Below are 14,748 nucleotides of genomic sequence, written 5' to 3'. Positions count from 1 at the left end.
ACCTCGGACTTTGTCTAGCTGAGTGTGAGCTTTCGCAATTCGCTCTTCGACCATCTGCAAAGCGTTGCCAGCCGTGAGCTGCTGGGTCCTGGCAGTTTCTATGTCAGTCATGAGATCTCGCAGGTCTCTCCACTGTTCCTTCAGCGAGGCCTCGAGCATCACGTGTTCGTCTCGCACCCTAGATTTCCGGTGGTCGTTCATCTTGCCTTGCGCCTCGACATCAAGATTCGCTTCTTCTATTGCGGACGCCCAGTACTGAGCGTCGCACAGCGGGTTCGCGTCTTATGCCTTTCGCTGCGAAGTCTCGCAGGGGGACGGTTGCGCGGCTTTGGGCTCCTCGTCTTCTGGCGCGTCGTGCACGCCCTCCATCACATACGAGAACGGGTCTGGCAACGCGTGGGCAGCGGCGTCGATCTCTCCTTCGAGGCGCTGCTCAGCGCGGGTGAGTTTGGCGTGCTTCATTTCGGCTTTCTCGATCCCCCGGCGTTCCCGCCGCAGCGCAGGATCCGATAGGTGTGCGTCGTTCGTCCTGCCTGCGAACGTGGGCGTGTACCCCGTCGCGTGGCGTGCAGACCCCACCAGAGGCCCGTCCAGCTGGTAATCCAGGCCGTCGATCTGGTTCTGCAGGTCCACAACTTTAGCAACTTCTGCGTCGACAGCGCGTTCGCAGGCGAGCGACTCCCCCACGAGTGCGTGCGCTCGGTGCTCCGCCGCGTCGGTCATCAGCCCAATCCGCCTCAGAGCGCGACCCGCGAGAAGCCGGAGAGCCACGGAAGCGACCGCCACCACCACGGACATGGAGAGCGTGGCGACCGCCTGCTCGCCGAGAGCGGCCTGTATTTCATCCAGAAAACGCGACACGGTCTCCAACGCCCGACTTTCGTGCCCCTGGGCCTCTAGCGGCGCTCTAGCGCCCGGCGGGGGGGACTCCCACGCAGCCGTAGGCCCGCCGCCTGCGACGTCAGTCCCGCCGTCGGCCGTGGGGAGCCGGCGGCAAGGACCAGCGGGAGGGACTGGCGGCTGTGGAGGAGTCGGCGGAGCTGCGGGGGCACTGGGCTTGGACAGAGCCTTGTCGCCACCGGCGGGAAGCGTCGAACTCAGGTCAGAGCTCCACAGGAGCGCGACTAGCGCCGTCGCGGTGGCGAGTGCGATGACGATGAGTTGGCGCCGCAGCAGGCGCGCGGCCTTTTCTTCCTCTCGAGGCATGGCGGGGCCGCGGACGCCCGCCTCCCGCCCCCCTCCTCCCGTGCCGTCGTAGCTGTGCGCCGCGTTCGGCCTCTGCTGCTTCGCGACCGGATGCGCCTCGCCTGCGGGCAGGTCGTTGTCGTCGGGAGGACCCCCGAGGTGGAAAAACTCCTGCCACACGGAAGACTCCTCTGACAGTGCGTCCGCGAGTGCCTTGAGCTGCGCAGCCTCGCTGCGCGTGGCGGGCAGCCGACTCGCCAGCAGACCCCGGCCTCGCGCGACGTACGCGCCGGCGCAGATAAGCAAGAGCACCACGATCGACCCGGAGACGAGGCCGCCGTAGGAGGCGCCGGCGACGGAGCGCCTTCCGCCGCGGTTCTCGCCGTTTCGCCTGGCTCTGCGCTCGCGGGTCTCCACCACCCCGTGCAGCCGGCTGTGGGCGCCGGCGTCCTCCTCGTCTTCCTCCTCGCCCTCGTGGAGCCACGAAAAGCGGGGGCCCGTCCCCTCCGCAGACCGCTTGTCGAGCTGCTGCACTCTCGACGCAGATCGCGCCGTCGGCCTTGCCACGGCGGCGAGGCTGCGCATGTCTGCCGAGTCGAGCGTCAGGTCGGTCTTCTCGCCGACCTCCGAGATCTCCACGCCACGCGACAGCAGGTCTTCCGGCGTCCGCCAGGGCAAGTCGCCCAACGAGCGTGACTGCAGTCCCGCGGCAGCAGCCAGCAGCAGGGACGGCGAAGGCGACGCAGTCCGCGACGGCGGAAACCCGTGCGCGGGCGCGGCAGCCCGCTCAGGAGGCGGAGAGACGGGAGGAGGCGCTGGCGACGGGCCGCCTGGAAGAGCAGGTGGAGCCGCCATCTTCTGCCTCGTGCGTCTCCGCTGACTGGGCGCGGCTCTCTCTGCGGCGCGGGCAGCTCGGGACGCGGGAAAGACGCTCACGACACACTAGCAAACATCTGAATGCCGGAAACCAGCGAGTTCAAGGTTCAAGGTTGAAGAGGACATGCACCACCCGCCACTCGACCTGCGACGACCTCGAGGCCGGAAGGTAGCGAGGAGAGGCGCAACGGTGTAGCAACGAAGACACCGGACGAGACAATCGCCACACGTGAACAGATGGGAACCCTCGAAGACAGGCCCGCTCGGCGTGTCGGCCTGTTCGCCGGGGAACGTGGCGGAGGCGGAAAGCTCGGGAGGGACGGACGGAGGGGTTGCGCCGGGTAGGCCCTTGGTGCGGAAAGGTCGAAAGAAACTGGAACGGAGGAGGCGCGCAGACGGCGAAAGATGTCCGCGGAAGCGGCTGTTGGCGGAGGACCCGCCGCGTCCTGTGTCAGCGTAACGGTTGCTTGATAAACGCAGAAGAAGAGGGACGCGCCGGAGACGGGCGCTGGACTTGGCGGTATTCCAGGAAATGTGTGAAGCAGTAGTGGATGCGCGCAAGCCCCGGCACAGCCACAACGCACGCGGGAGAAGACATAAAAACCGCCTGCAGACAGAGGAGAACCTCGATCCCGCGGCGCTTGGGGACCCTGGGGGGTGCCGGGGTCTCCTCGCAAGCCCTGAGGACGCACGCACACGTGGCCTTGCCTGGTTCTGCGCGACACTCCCGCGCCTTCACGTAGCTGCAAGACGTTGATCTCCTGCGAAAACGGAGTTTCTACGCCTGTACGGGCCTCGATTTCCGCAGGCGACCTACGCTAGGTGCGCGTGCGAGGGAGAGACCTTCCGGCGCTCTCAGCCGAGGGCGACAGAAAGCGCGCAGGTCACACAGATGTCGAGAGGTGTGTGCGAGTTAGTAAAACAGGCGCCTGGAACGTGCCGCTCCCAAGGGACAGTTTTCTCGTTCCTCTCCGTGCAAAAGCCCGAGAAGGTCTATTCCGCGGCCGCCACCTCGAAGGCGACTAGGCCGCGCGGCGCGTCTCTCGCCCCAGAGACAGGGATGCTCCGCAGAGAGGGGCTCCAGTCGCTTCCGCGACTACGAGAAGCGACAGCGAGTCGAAACTGGCTAAACGAAGACGCATCGGGGGGAACTACAGGCTTCTGGCGGATTCAGGAACGCGCTGCCACCCACAAACGGCGAAAACACCCAGAGCATCTCGCCACTCGCGCCTCCTCGCAGGCTGCTCGCCGCTGTGCCAGTCGTCGACGCAGGTTGCGTGGAACCCCAGGGGACAGGGCGCGGCCTCCAGTGCCGCAGTCTCTCCAGTCGCGCGGTTCGCATGCGCGAGCAGGCCTCGTTCCATCCTCAGAAATCGTTCGGCCGCTGCATGGGCGTTCACGTCCGCAGCTTGCCTCGAGTGCCGCAGGGACCGACGACCCTCGACTCCCTCTCGGCGACGATGCGCGAAAATACGCTTCGTTCCCTGCGTAGAATCCGCCGGTTGACGCGCGTCGTAACGTCTGCTGCGCCGGCACTTTCCCGGGCTACGGCGCGCTGGCACTGCCTGGTCGCGCGCGAGTGCATGCGCTGTGTGGACGAAATTCCATCGGCTACTTGGAAACCGAAAGTCATCGGCCGAGGGCGGATATCTGGCCGCCAGATCTCCAGAGGCCGAGCGTAGTCGCGCGTCGGCGTGTCTTTTCCCCGTTTTCGTCGACGTTTCTTCGCTCGCCCCTTCCGTTTCGTTCTCTGAGCCAGCTTCGCTGCGCGAAAAGAAGCGCTTCAGCGTCCTGTGCTTCACGTTCGACTCGAGATCGACGTCTCTCTCTACGGGTTGGCTACCTTTCTCCTCGGCGCCTGCGTGTCCTTGCTTCGCCTCTCAGTTTCCCTCCGCTCTTGGCGCTCGCCGCCACCGCGCGCCTGTCCCTTGGTGGGCGGGCGCCTTCTACCGCGCTCTCCTGTTTGTCTGCGGACTGCCCTTCCTCTCTTTTTCTCTCGCCGCGCGTTGCGTCTCCCGGGAGGCGTTTGCTGCCGCTGCTTCGCCTCGCCCGTCTGCGCGCCAGCCTCTCCGCGCGGCACTTGTCCTCTCCGCCCGGCACTTGTCCTCTCCGCCCGGCACTTGTCCTCTCCGCGCGGCACTTGTCCTCTCCGCGTGGCACTTGTCCTCTCCGCGCGGCACTTGTCCTCTCCGCGCGGCTCTTGTCCTCTCCTCCGCGTTCTTCTCGCGGGGTCTCCGGCCTTTCAGTCCCGTCTGCTCAGGGTTTAGGGTTCGACGGAGCTGTCTCTCCCGCTCTCGCGCCTCGCAAGCATGGCGAAGAACAAGCGAAGGGGCGGTCGCAGGCACAAGAAGAAGGACGAGGAGGGGCTTCTCGCGGCCGAGGGCGACGCCGAGCCGCAAGACGCTCAGGAGCTGGGCGAGGTCGACGGCGAGGCGGAAGAAGAAGAACCTGCTGAAGAGGAGGCGCGCGCGGGTGAGCCTCAGGCTGCACCCGAAGGTGGAGAGCGTCCCGGCGGTGAGGACGCCTTTTCCGCCTCCCGCGGCCGCCCTGCGCCGCGACTCTTCCAAGAGAGAAGACGCGAAGGCGAGGGCCTCCGCCGAGGCGGAAAAGGCGCGGTGGACGGATACCTCGAGTACCTCAGCCACGTCAAGGAAGTCATCGACTCCAAGGCCTTCAAGTCCCCAGAGGAGTGGGAGGCCTTCGTGGCGGCCACGGCGGAGGAAGTCGCGAGCAAGGTAAGCGGCGAGAAGGCGAGGAGAGACTCCCCGGGTTTCGAGGTCCTGCGGCAAAGGCGTCCGCGGGTTCGCCAGAGAAGCGGCTGGCCTCGCCTCCGCGCGGAGACGCGCAGGGTGCGGCCCACATCGAGCAACGAAGCGCGCCCGCTGTCGCTCTAGCGGACGGCGGGTCGGCAGCTCTTCTCCGCGCTGCGGGCGGCTTCTCTGGGGTGTGCTGCTCACGCAGGCCTCTCTGCGAGTTCGCCTTCGTGTTCGGTTCTCCTCGGCCGGGCTGCGGCGACTCGCTGCAAGACTTGCCGCCTCGCAACCGCGCGTCGGCCTGAGCACTGAAACGTCGTTTCTGGCCGAGTCCTTGGGGACTTCGTCGTCTGGGCTTCGTCGTCTGGGCTTGCGGCTGCGCTGTCGTTTCAGCTTCGGCGGCTCTGCGTGTGCTGGCTGCAGACTCCGCTGGTGCTGACCGACCAGCGCTGCAGCAAAATTATTGAGAAGATTCTCGGTCTCCTCGCGAGCTTTCTGCTGCCTGCGGCGGCGACGGGCGAAGAGAAGCGCCACCGCGAGCTTCGGGTCGTCGAGGCCTTTCTGCTTCTCCTGCGGAAAATCTCCGGAATGGCAGGTACGCGGGGGCGGAGGCGAGACGCGGGGCTAAAGAGGCAGTTGCTGCATGCAACACCTTGAACGTCCTTCCTGCTCCTGCGTCTTCCACTAGATTTTGAAGACAAGCAAATGCACGAGGTGCGTGGGGCGGCCAGGAGGAGCGCCTGCCAATTGCCTCTTGGAGCCCATGCTCTCGGATTTGCGTCTTCCGCGAGTTTGCGTTGTTTTTCTCGTGCTTCTGTTAGGTCAACTGGCAGTCCACGCGAACGGCTCGCACGTGCTGCAGACGCTCCTGGGCGGTCTTCCCTGCGTCATCGACGCCGAGCGCCGCCTCAAGCAAGAAGGTAAACTCTGCAGCATCTGCGTCGAGCTCGCGCGGCTTGCGTGCGGTGCGAAGCCCCGAGACTCGCGCTGGTCACTGGAGAGACAGGCAGAAGGTTGACGCACAGGCGCCGCATGCTACGAGAGAGAAGGAGAGAGAGAAATCGATGGGAACCACAGCGGAGCGCGCGCCTCGGACACTCACCTAGGGACGCTTCCTTGCCATTCTGATATAGCAAGAGGACTTCAGAGAGTTCCCAGCCAGCAATGTTCTCTCCGAAGATCCACATACTTCAAAGAAAATATATATGTGAGAAAGCGAAGCTAGGGTGGTGCACTGTGAAGACGCTCGTGCCCGCGCGGGTGGGTTTAGGCGCGGCTTTCAGTGTTTGTGTGCGTTCTCAGGCGACGAGGAGAAAGCTGCGCAATCTGTTGAGGATCTCAGTCTTTACTGTCTGCATTCTGTCGAGTAGGTGAATTCGAGAGCCTCGTGTTTCTCGCCGTTTCATCTACAGTTTTCTCAAGCAGTGACGAAGATGCAGCGGAGGCATGGCGGATTTCGTTGCATCAATGACCGGTTTTGCTCTTTGTGCCAATAAGGAGATTTCCCAAAGTCATCCGTACACAAGAGGCTCTGAAGTGACATAATGCGTGCATCACGCTGTCGGATCTTCGTAAAAACTTGTTATATTTACTCGCTGCCCTGCACGGCCTCCGTGGTTCGCCGGCGACTCCCGCTGCACTATTTGCATCTTTCGCTTCTTTTCCAAGTTGGAACGACGGCGCGCCTTTCGCTCAGGGCCTGCCCTTCGTGCCGCGCCCGTATGTAGTGCTTGCTCTCATCGCGGACTTCCCTCCTGTCGAATCTTGCGGTTTTCTTTCTGCTCGCTTCTTCTCTCTCTCCAACTGTGAGACGGCGGCGGGTTCGCCTGCGCGGCGTGCCTAGGGTCTAGGGTTTCGGTGTGAGTTTCTTGCTTTCAGGTCGGAGAACGGAGGCTGGGTGTCTCTGATGAGCCACAGCAGCGGCTCGCACGTCTTCCGCGCTGTCGTACGCGCGGCTGCGGGAATCTACTCCCTGCCCTCTGTCGAGGAGCTCGGTATGCACAGCGGGCCTTCAAAATCGGGAAATTCGAAACACAAGCGTCCTCATGGTGTTTCTAACGCACGGCGCAGCGGCTTGAGTGTGCGTAAGAAGCATCCCTCGTCGGTGTGTGAGCCTCAGGCGTGGGATCTGTGCACAGGCCGTTCAGCCTCTGCATTCCGCCGCCCCCGCGTCTCGAAAACTTTCTTTCTTCCACGCTTCCACTCCCCTCCCTGCGGGTGTCCAGTTTTGCGCTGGCGTCGCCCTTCCCGCGCTCGTCTCTCGCGTTTGCGGCTCCAGCGCGAGCCATGCTGCATTGTCGGTCTGATTTTCTGCCCTTTCTGCTTTTTTTCTCGGATTTGCAGGCCGTCGCAAGCCGCGGAAGACGCGCCACGAGTCCGTAGAGTCGCTGCCGGTTCTCGCGCTGGCCTCTGCGGAAGTCAAAGACACAAACTCTGCGCTCCTCTTCCCTGCCTCTCCGTCGCTGCAGGCGCTGCTGAAAATCATTTCCAAGGAAGTCTGCGCCGCTCTCTCCGCCGATCCCTATTCGCTCCTCTTCGATGCCTACGCGTCGCCCGCGCTGCAGCTCCTCCTGCAAGTCACAACCCAAGCACCGCAGCTGCAGAGTGTGTCTCTTCCGCGCACACACCAAACCCACACACAGATAAAATGGGTATCTATACTTGTATATAGATATACTGATGTATAAATACATATATATATATATATATATATATGTCCATATTGGTATCTATTCGACCCGCACGTAGCTACCTTCATATAGGAAGATGTGTCTGGCGGCCCCTTGACGTATCCACCTTTCGTCGGAGCCTGGGCGCTTCTCATTGTCTTCTGCTTCGCTCGCTGCCACGTTTTCCTGCTTCCCTGACGCCGTTTTTCTCCCTACCTCTATCTGCGCCGTATCCATTCACATCTCGAAGTACACGTGTGCGTATACTTATATATATATATATATATATATATATCTGTACGCCTATGCGCGTGGACACGCTAGCTGCATGAATGTACGCGTCGACTCGAATGTAGATGCAGAAGAAGTGAAGGGCGGAGTGCCGTGCTCACTGGCCCCGCACTGCACGACGTCCAGCGGCGTCTGCGTACTCGTGCTGGCTTCTGCGCGTTTTTTTTGTGTGTTTTATTACCAGAAGCGCGAAGGCGACTGCTCACTGCTATTTTCCGACTTGATGCGACAGAGGTAGGTGCTTCTGACTGCTTTAAATTTTTGTCTGCCGCTATGTCCAGTCCTCCTGACCGTCGTTCATGGACCGTTCTCCCCTCAACATTCTCAATTTCGTATTCGCTGCCGCATACCGCACGGTTCTAGTTTTGTTGTTTGCGGCGCTCCAACTCCCGCATACCTACCTGCTTGCGTAGAAGACGAATGTCCGTAGACACAAGACATGCTTCTGTTTTTCTTTTGTTCGAGCGCGTCGTATTCGCACAGCTACCGCCTCTACAGTCGCTGCACAGCCACTCGGCTATAAATAGGAATATCCACACATATATATACTTGTATTTGGACGGAATGTGCACGCGAACAAGTGTATGCTCGGCGAACCTGTGAGCTCACATAAAATATAAGTTTTTGGACTCTCAACGGTTTAGGGGTTTAAATCGTGCTGGAGCTGTCGTCGGCTGTGTTATGGTTTGTCCCATAGGAAGGAGCGCGTTCTCAGGAGAGTCGGCGCGCCGAGATGATTCAACTCGCAGGTAGGTGACGCGAGCCCTTGAGGAGCTGCGATAGGGCCTCGCGTTGTCCCCGCGACTTTATTCTGCGTTTTTCCCGCACAGAGCGTCTCTGTATCGGGCTCGAGCTCGCGTCGAAGTCACTCGCCTGACCTGCGCTCTGCGGTTTCTTCGGTTCATCCCTCTTTCAGACGGCCTCTCGCCCCGCTCTGTGGCTGCTCGTTTGCCATAGTTCCCCGATTCTTTTGGTGTTTTCCAGCCGCTCCAAGGCAGCAGTCGGTGCGCAGCGACACAACTGTAAATATGAGTATCTTCATATACACACATACGTCTGCGCTTGCCGCGCTGCGTCGCTGTATGCGAAGTTCGCCTCGCGTTTTTTATTTTTTGCAGATGCGCTGGTGGAGAGTCCGACCGGGAGCCGCGTGCTGGAGGTCGCTGCGCCGCTTCTCAGCCCAGAAGAGTTTCAGGTTTTCTTCTCAACCTGGGTGCTCAAGCGCGCTGACAGCCTCGCGCAAGGTGCGTCATACCGACGAGGCAAAGCTTAAAAAGAGGCGCAGCAAAGCGCGTCGTCGTCTGCTTTTCCGTACCGCGTCACAACTCGAATCTCAGATCGTACGGCTGGGTTAGTAGGAGAGGTCATGCGTATTGATAAGTCACCGGTTTTGGTTAGAAATACAGTTCAGCTCTGCATAATATGCTGAAGAGTCCTACTCAGGGCCCGCCGACCACGTCAGAGGCGTAGTCATCGAGGCGCTTCTGAGTGCCCTCGCTCCCCGCGCGCCCCAGGACGCGCCTCGCAAGCAGCGAGTCCCGCGTCTGTCATCTTCATCGAGTGGAACAGCAGACGCCTGCTCCTGATCGCGTTGCCTTTTCCACGTCGTGCCTGCGTTCGCGCGGAGTTCCTGTGTTTTTCGGGGCGCACTTCGCGTGCTGTTGGCCGCCATGTCTGTCTTTCTCTTGCCTCTCGTTTGGTGTGCCTCTCTGCCGGTTGCGGGTCTTTCTGCCTTCTGCTTCCTTTTTTCTCAACCGCCGCTGGGGCTCGACCCGACGGCTGCAGGGAGCGGCGTCCGCGTTTGCTCCTGACGCCGTCTTTCCCCCTTTTGTCCGCAATTCCGCAGGCCGCTTTGGCAACTTCGTGCTGCAGAAGCTCCTCGCGTCGCCCCTTCTGCAGGCGGTCCACGTGCGCCAGCTCGTCAGCGGTACGTCCAGTCGCCGCTTGACAGAAGAAAAACTACAACGCAAGTCGCATCTCGAGGCCGTGCGTTTTTCTGGGGTCCGCTTCGTGGAACTCAGCCTCACACACTTCCACCCACTCGGGCAGAGGAAGAAGTTCTGTAGGGCCCTAAAAAAACCACCGTGGAGAGCCGCGCGAAGAGCGGCTTCGTTCCAACCGGGGGCTCTGCCGTTGACCACAACGCTGTGCGCGTTGCGGGCGTCTTTTCCCTGTTCTTCGTTTCCTCCCTGCTGGGCGTCGCGTCCCCATCCGCGGGGCGCCTCGTGAAGCGCCTGGGGTCTCCTCTCTGATCGCCAAATGCCAAGCCTCGCGCGCCTCAGCCTGCCTCAGCTTGCCTTTCTTTAGACGCTAGCTGCTGTCTCTGCCCTGTCTGTGTGTGCATCTGCGTCTCGCCGGCGGTGTGGTGTGTCTGCGCAGCGCTAGACTTCCAAGGTTGCCTGGGCGCCGGAACGCCCGCAGTCCTTTGGCGCCTCTCAGAGGCCTGTCGCCGCGTGCGAGACTGCCAGAGCGCGTTCACGAAGCGGCTGTTCGCGGCGCTGCGCCTCGCGCAGAATCCGCAGCATATTTCGTTCGCCTGGTTCGCGCTTCTGGCGCTCAGGCCCCCCGAGGACCTCCCGGCTTCGTTCTGTCCATTCGCGAAGGCCGCCGCAGATGCCGGACAGCACACCGGCGCCGAAGGGCGCGCAGACATCTCCCACGAGGACGACGCCGACGAGGGCGAGGCGGCGGAGAAGAAGCAGCCGTCGCTGCGGCACTTGACCGAGATGCTAACCCCCACCGGCGTGTCCATTCTCCTCAATCTGCTGCGCTTCGAGCCGGCCGCCATTCAGCCGCTCGTCGCGGGATTCAAGAAATTTCTCAAAATCCTGAAAAAGACCACCGTCGCCGTCAGACAGTGGCGCGGCAAGGACCTGCCGCCGCTCTGGGAGCAACGGTGAGAGGCTTTCCAGCGGGCACTTGCTTGCCTCTACAGCGCGAGGAGACCGCCAGTGAACTGGGGCCTGCTGCGGAGCGTTTGGCCTTTCCTGCAGGTGTGTGGGGTCTTTGCTGAGCGCCGGCGACCCCAGAGGTGCTTTACGCCGTTCCACGGCCTCGGCACATCTGCTTGCTGCGCTAAAATCGCCACATGCACCGCCGTGTGTCTCTGTCGCCCCGTCAGGCCGGTGCTGCTGCGTCTGGCGTGCGACGCGCAAGGCTCGCGGCTGCTGGAGGGCGTGGCGCGGACGGTGACACGTCGCGCTGCTGCGAAGGAGACAGGCGCTTCGAAGCGCAGTGCCGAGGAGACTGGCGACGCCGAGAAATCCGATCTCTTCCCGCCGCAAGCAATCCAGCAGCTCCTGCGGGCGTTCAGCGGCAGCTACGCGCCTGCCGCGCTCCACGCGACTGGCGGCTTCGTCGTGACGACTTTCTACGATATCGCAACCGTGAGGAGGGAAAACTGGGAGATTGCAGCACGCGAAAGCGGAAGAAAGACAGCCAATCCCGCGCCGGGATGATGCACTGAGACGCGTCGCTGGCTGCGCGCTGTGCTTCTGGGATCGCGCAGCGCAGAGAAAATCGCGGCAGACGACACAGCGAACGGGCTGCGCAAGCTCCGACATGGGCAGAGCGAACTAGCGCAGACCGGAGAAGGGCGCGGCTTCCTCGCGAAGAGAGGGAAGACGGCGAGAGAGGACCTGAAGCAAGAGAACAGGTGTGTGGTGTCTGCGAGGCCTGCTCTGCGCATGCGCAGGTTGACATGAAGCGACGCATCGTGAAGGAGCTCCTGGAGGTTGAGGACGAACTGCGAGAGAAGAACTACACGGCCTACGTCAAGTGTGAAATTTACAAATTCAAACGGGATGAAGACAGCTGGGCAATGCGGCAGGAAAAGAAGAGCAAGACACGAGTAGGGGTCGTCCTGAGGCGCGTGACGCAGTCAACGGTTCGCGTCCGTCGCGGCGGAGCCTCGAAGTGCCTCGGCATCTGCGTCCCGCTGTCGGCACTGTCGTTTGCCTGTTTGGCCTTCCAGATCTGAGAAGCAAACACTCGCCGCTGCCTCTGTTTTGAGGCAGGGAAACAGAACGCCGCGTTGGCCGCGCGCGAGCCTTGGGAAGAGAAGACTTTTCCTTCTTTTTTCGTCATGTGTTTCCCCGTGCTTTCGCTGGTCGATGCAAAGTGGAAGGCGGCCTGTGTGTGATTTTCAGCGCCTGCGTCTGGAGCGCCTTTCTCGCTTTTTGCAGGAAATCTTCAAGGATCTCTTGGCAGAAGACGAAGAGGCCGCAGCCGCGCAGACGAACCTGACTGCGGAGGAAGAGGAGGAAAAGCAGAAGGAAAAAAAAAGACAGGAAAAACTCGCCGCTGCAGACCACGCTGCATGGGCGTTCATCGAAGTACGCAAAGCGAAAATAAAATCACGCAACCCGCATTGCTATCATCTATCTCTCTCTATTTATCGGTATCTATCTATATCTATCAATCTATCTGTGTATCTATATCTGGATTTACCCCGGTCTCTGTGTAGCGCGTGCGGGGACCCCAGCATGTGAGAAGGGACTTACGCATGAGACACGACTGCAGCTGGGGAAAGCGAACAACGCAGAGTCGGGGATCGTGATGAACGTGCGACAGTAGTACACGAGTATATATATATATATATATATATATATATATATATATATATATATATATATATATATATATATATATATATATATGCTGGACAGAAGCCGCCGGTACACTGGCGGGCTCGTGCGTTTCGCGACGATATATCTCGGTGAAGGATTCTGCGGTCATTTTTTTTCATTTCACAGGGCGACTCGGTCGCGAAGCAGCTCCTGGGCACAGGCAACGGCAAGAAGGAGAAGCGCGAGAAGAAGAAGGGGAAGCGGGCTTCTGGAGCGGGCAGCGACGATGAATCCGGCCTCCTCGCGGAAGGAGGCGTCGCAGACGAGTAGGGATTCTTTTTTTATTTCAGCGGCCTCAGTATTCGAGGGAGCGCAGCTGCTGCGCGCAATGCCTATACACATGTATCTGCATGCTTATGGTCACGTGCGTGCCATGCAAAACTGCATGCGTATCCGCTGCCGAGTCACATATATCTGCACAGCCTGCCGGGATATGCGGCGAAGCGCCTGCGGGCTCTACAAGGGCGCATGCAGTTGCCGCGGCGTTTTCTGTGTTCGTTCAGGGCAACGCAAGCGATCGATGAGCTCTTCGGCGGAAGCGGTGAGCGCGTTTCGCATGTAGACGGCTAGCTCTGACTGTGTCCTGACGGCCGCTACTCGACGGCCGCCTCTCTGCGTTGGTCACGGGGCGCAGTGCCTCTCCTCTACTACATTTTTTTAACGAATAAATACATACCTAAAATGCACATATATATACACATATATCTGCGTTTTTTAAGGAAATATGTACCTATGTGTACACATACGTGCATGTATACACTCGATTCCGCGTCCGCACAACCTGTGTGAGGTATTCCAAGCTAGTGCAGACCTGTATATTTCTTTATATAATTAGTGATACATACATAGATGGAGAGAGGTAAGCATATGGATAGATATGCCGCGCGTCTCTGGAGATCCACGTCGGCATGAAATTGCCCTGAACGTTAGCTTTATGTACGTAGCGCGCTGCGTTGTACCAGGTGGATTTTTGCGCTCGCTTTTCTGCACTTCTTCGAGACTGTCCCTTCTTTCTGCACGTCTGCCCAAATTTTGCTCGTGTTGCACAGAGCGTAGCACGAAGAAGAGACACCAGAGCGCGCGGAAGAAAGCAGACAGCGCCGTCGAGGAAAGCAGCGAGGCTGCGCCAGACGCCGCGGAGGGTGCCCCGCGGAGAGAGAAGAAGCGAGACGAAAAGGGAGACGCAGAAGAGAGCGGAGAAGCCGCGCAAGCCGACAAGGCGCTTGAAGCGGCTTTGTTCTTCATCGAGGGCACCCGCAAGGACCTCAGCAAGAGGCAGCTGGCGAAGCGGAGAAAATTGGAGGTAAGTAGGAATGTCCTCATCCAACTGTGAAGTGATATGTTTCCTCCTTTCTCCTCTCGACTCGTCACTGTCATCTCGTGATTTTTGTCGCTTTTCTTTTCTTTTCAGGCCTCAAAGCTCGCTACTGCCTGCGCCTCTCTGCCTGTCCACTAACGGCCCTCTTGCGACAGGGTCCTGTGCTTCTCTCGTTTGCCTTTGCTACCCTTCTCTCTTCTCTGCACATCGCCGCGTGCCGGCAGACTTTATGTTCCATCACACGCGTCGCTTTCCGTTTTCTCGTGGCTTCGCGTTTCTTTTCTCAGTCGAGGCGTCGCTGTGCGTTGCACTCCCGCGCCTTTGTCCCTGTATGTTTTCTAGTTTTTTCTGCATCTCGCCTCCGGCTGGAGTGCTGTCCGCCGGGTGCTCGTTTTTGTTTCGCTCGAACTCATGAACTGCTGCCTAGCTCTGGGATCAAAATGCAACTTTCACCGGTGTCTGGACACCTGGCGGTCTCGGGCGGCTTCCGCCACGGTGAAGGCGTTCGCTCTCCGTGCGGCAGTTAGCACTGTGTGAGCACGCGCCAAGGCAGCAAAAGAATACGACAGTCAGTGCAGCAGAAAGCCGAAAAAGCGCCTAGCCTGAATTCCTTGCATACGCCTACGCTGCTCCCTCCCGGGGTAGCCTCTGCAGAGGGATCTCGTGTAGGAAGCATATCGCAGAGCAAGAAGAACGACAGAGAAGAACCCGACACAGACGCACCAGAGCGCGAAACGAGGATGCGGCGACCGACCAGCCAGATAGCGAAAGGGGACAGACATGCAGAGTCAGCAGAGAAGAGTGAACGCCGACAGAGAGAACGAAGAAAAGGGGAGGAAACAGGAACACGACATTGGAGAAAAGGAAAGGACGCGCGGAGAGGGAAGAAAAGCGAGGGGGAGGTGGAAAGGAAACGCAGTCAGGCAATCCGAGACGAAAGAGAAAGAGGAGCGGCGGGTTTTCGCACGAAGCTGGGCGCGGAAAGCAGCGAGGCAGCGAATGGAGGCAAGGAAATGCAAGTTTGAAAA

General features: G+C 60.2%; 2 protein-coding genes across 2 annotated transcripts; one reads left to right on the top strand and one right to left on the bottom strand.

Moving 5' to 3' along the window:
• Positions 1-282: 282 nt before the first annotated feature.
• On the bottom strand, positions 283-2,040 carry BESB_049430 (uncharacterized protein; the record flags this gene model as incomplete). The annotated part of the gene is made up of 1 exon (XM_029363394.1): positions 283-2,040. The coding sequence occupies one exon, from the start codon at positions 2,038-2,040 to the stop codon at positions 283-285; it is 1,758 nt and encodes a 585-aa protein (XP_029220760.1).
• A 2,330-nt stretch (positions 2,041-4,370) lies between these two features.
• Positions 4,371-13,858, top strand: BESB_049420 (uncharacterized protein; the record flags this gene model as incomplete). Its single annotated transcript, XM_029363393.1, has 19 exons — positions 4,371-4,796; positions 5,238-5,409; positions 5,636-5,734; positions 6,117-6,180; positions 6,693-6,808; positions 7,158-7,418; positions 7,959-8,008; positions 8,490-8,523; positions 8,893-9,018; positions 9,621-9,701; positions 10,154-10,380; positions 10,438-10,670; positions 10,896-11,160; positions 11,469-11,624; positions 11,959-12,108; positions 12,529-12,668; positions 12,906-12,943; positions 13,452-13,705; positions 13,814-13,858. 19 exons carry the CDS (start codon positions 4,371-4,373, stop codon positions 13,856-13,858), a joined length of 2,937 nt encoding a protein of 978 aa, XP_029220759.1.
• Positions 13,859-14,748: the final 890 nt, after the last annotated feature.

The sequence above is a fragment of the Besnoitia besnoiti genome, chromosome III (genome assembly GCF_002563875.1).
Source record: "Besnoitia besnoiti strain Bb-Ger1 chromosome III, whole genome shotgun sequence".
Taxonomy (NCBI): Eukaryota; Apicomplexa; class Conoidasida; order Eucoccidiorida; family Sarcocystidae; genus Besnoitia; species Besnoitia besnoiti.
This window is presented reverse-complemented; position numbering and strand designations above follow the sequence as displayed.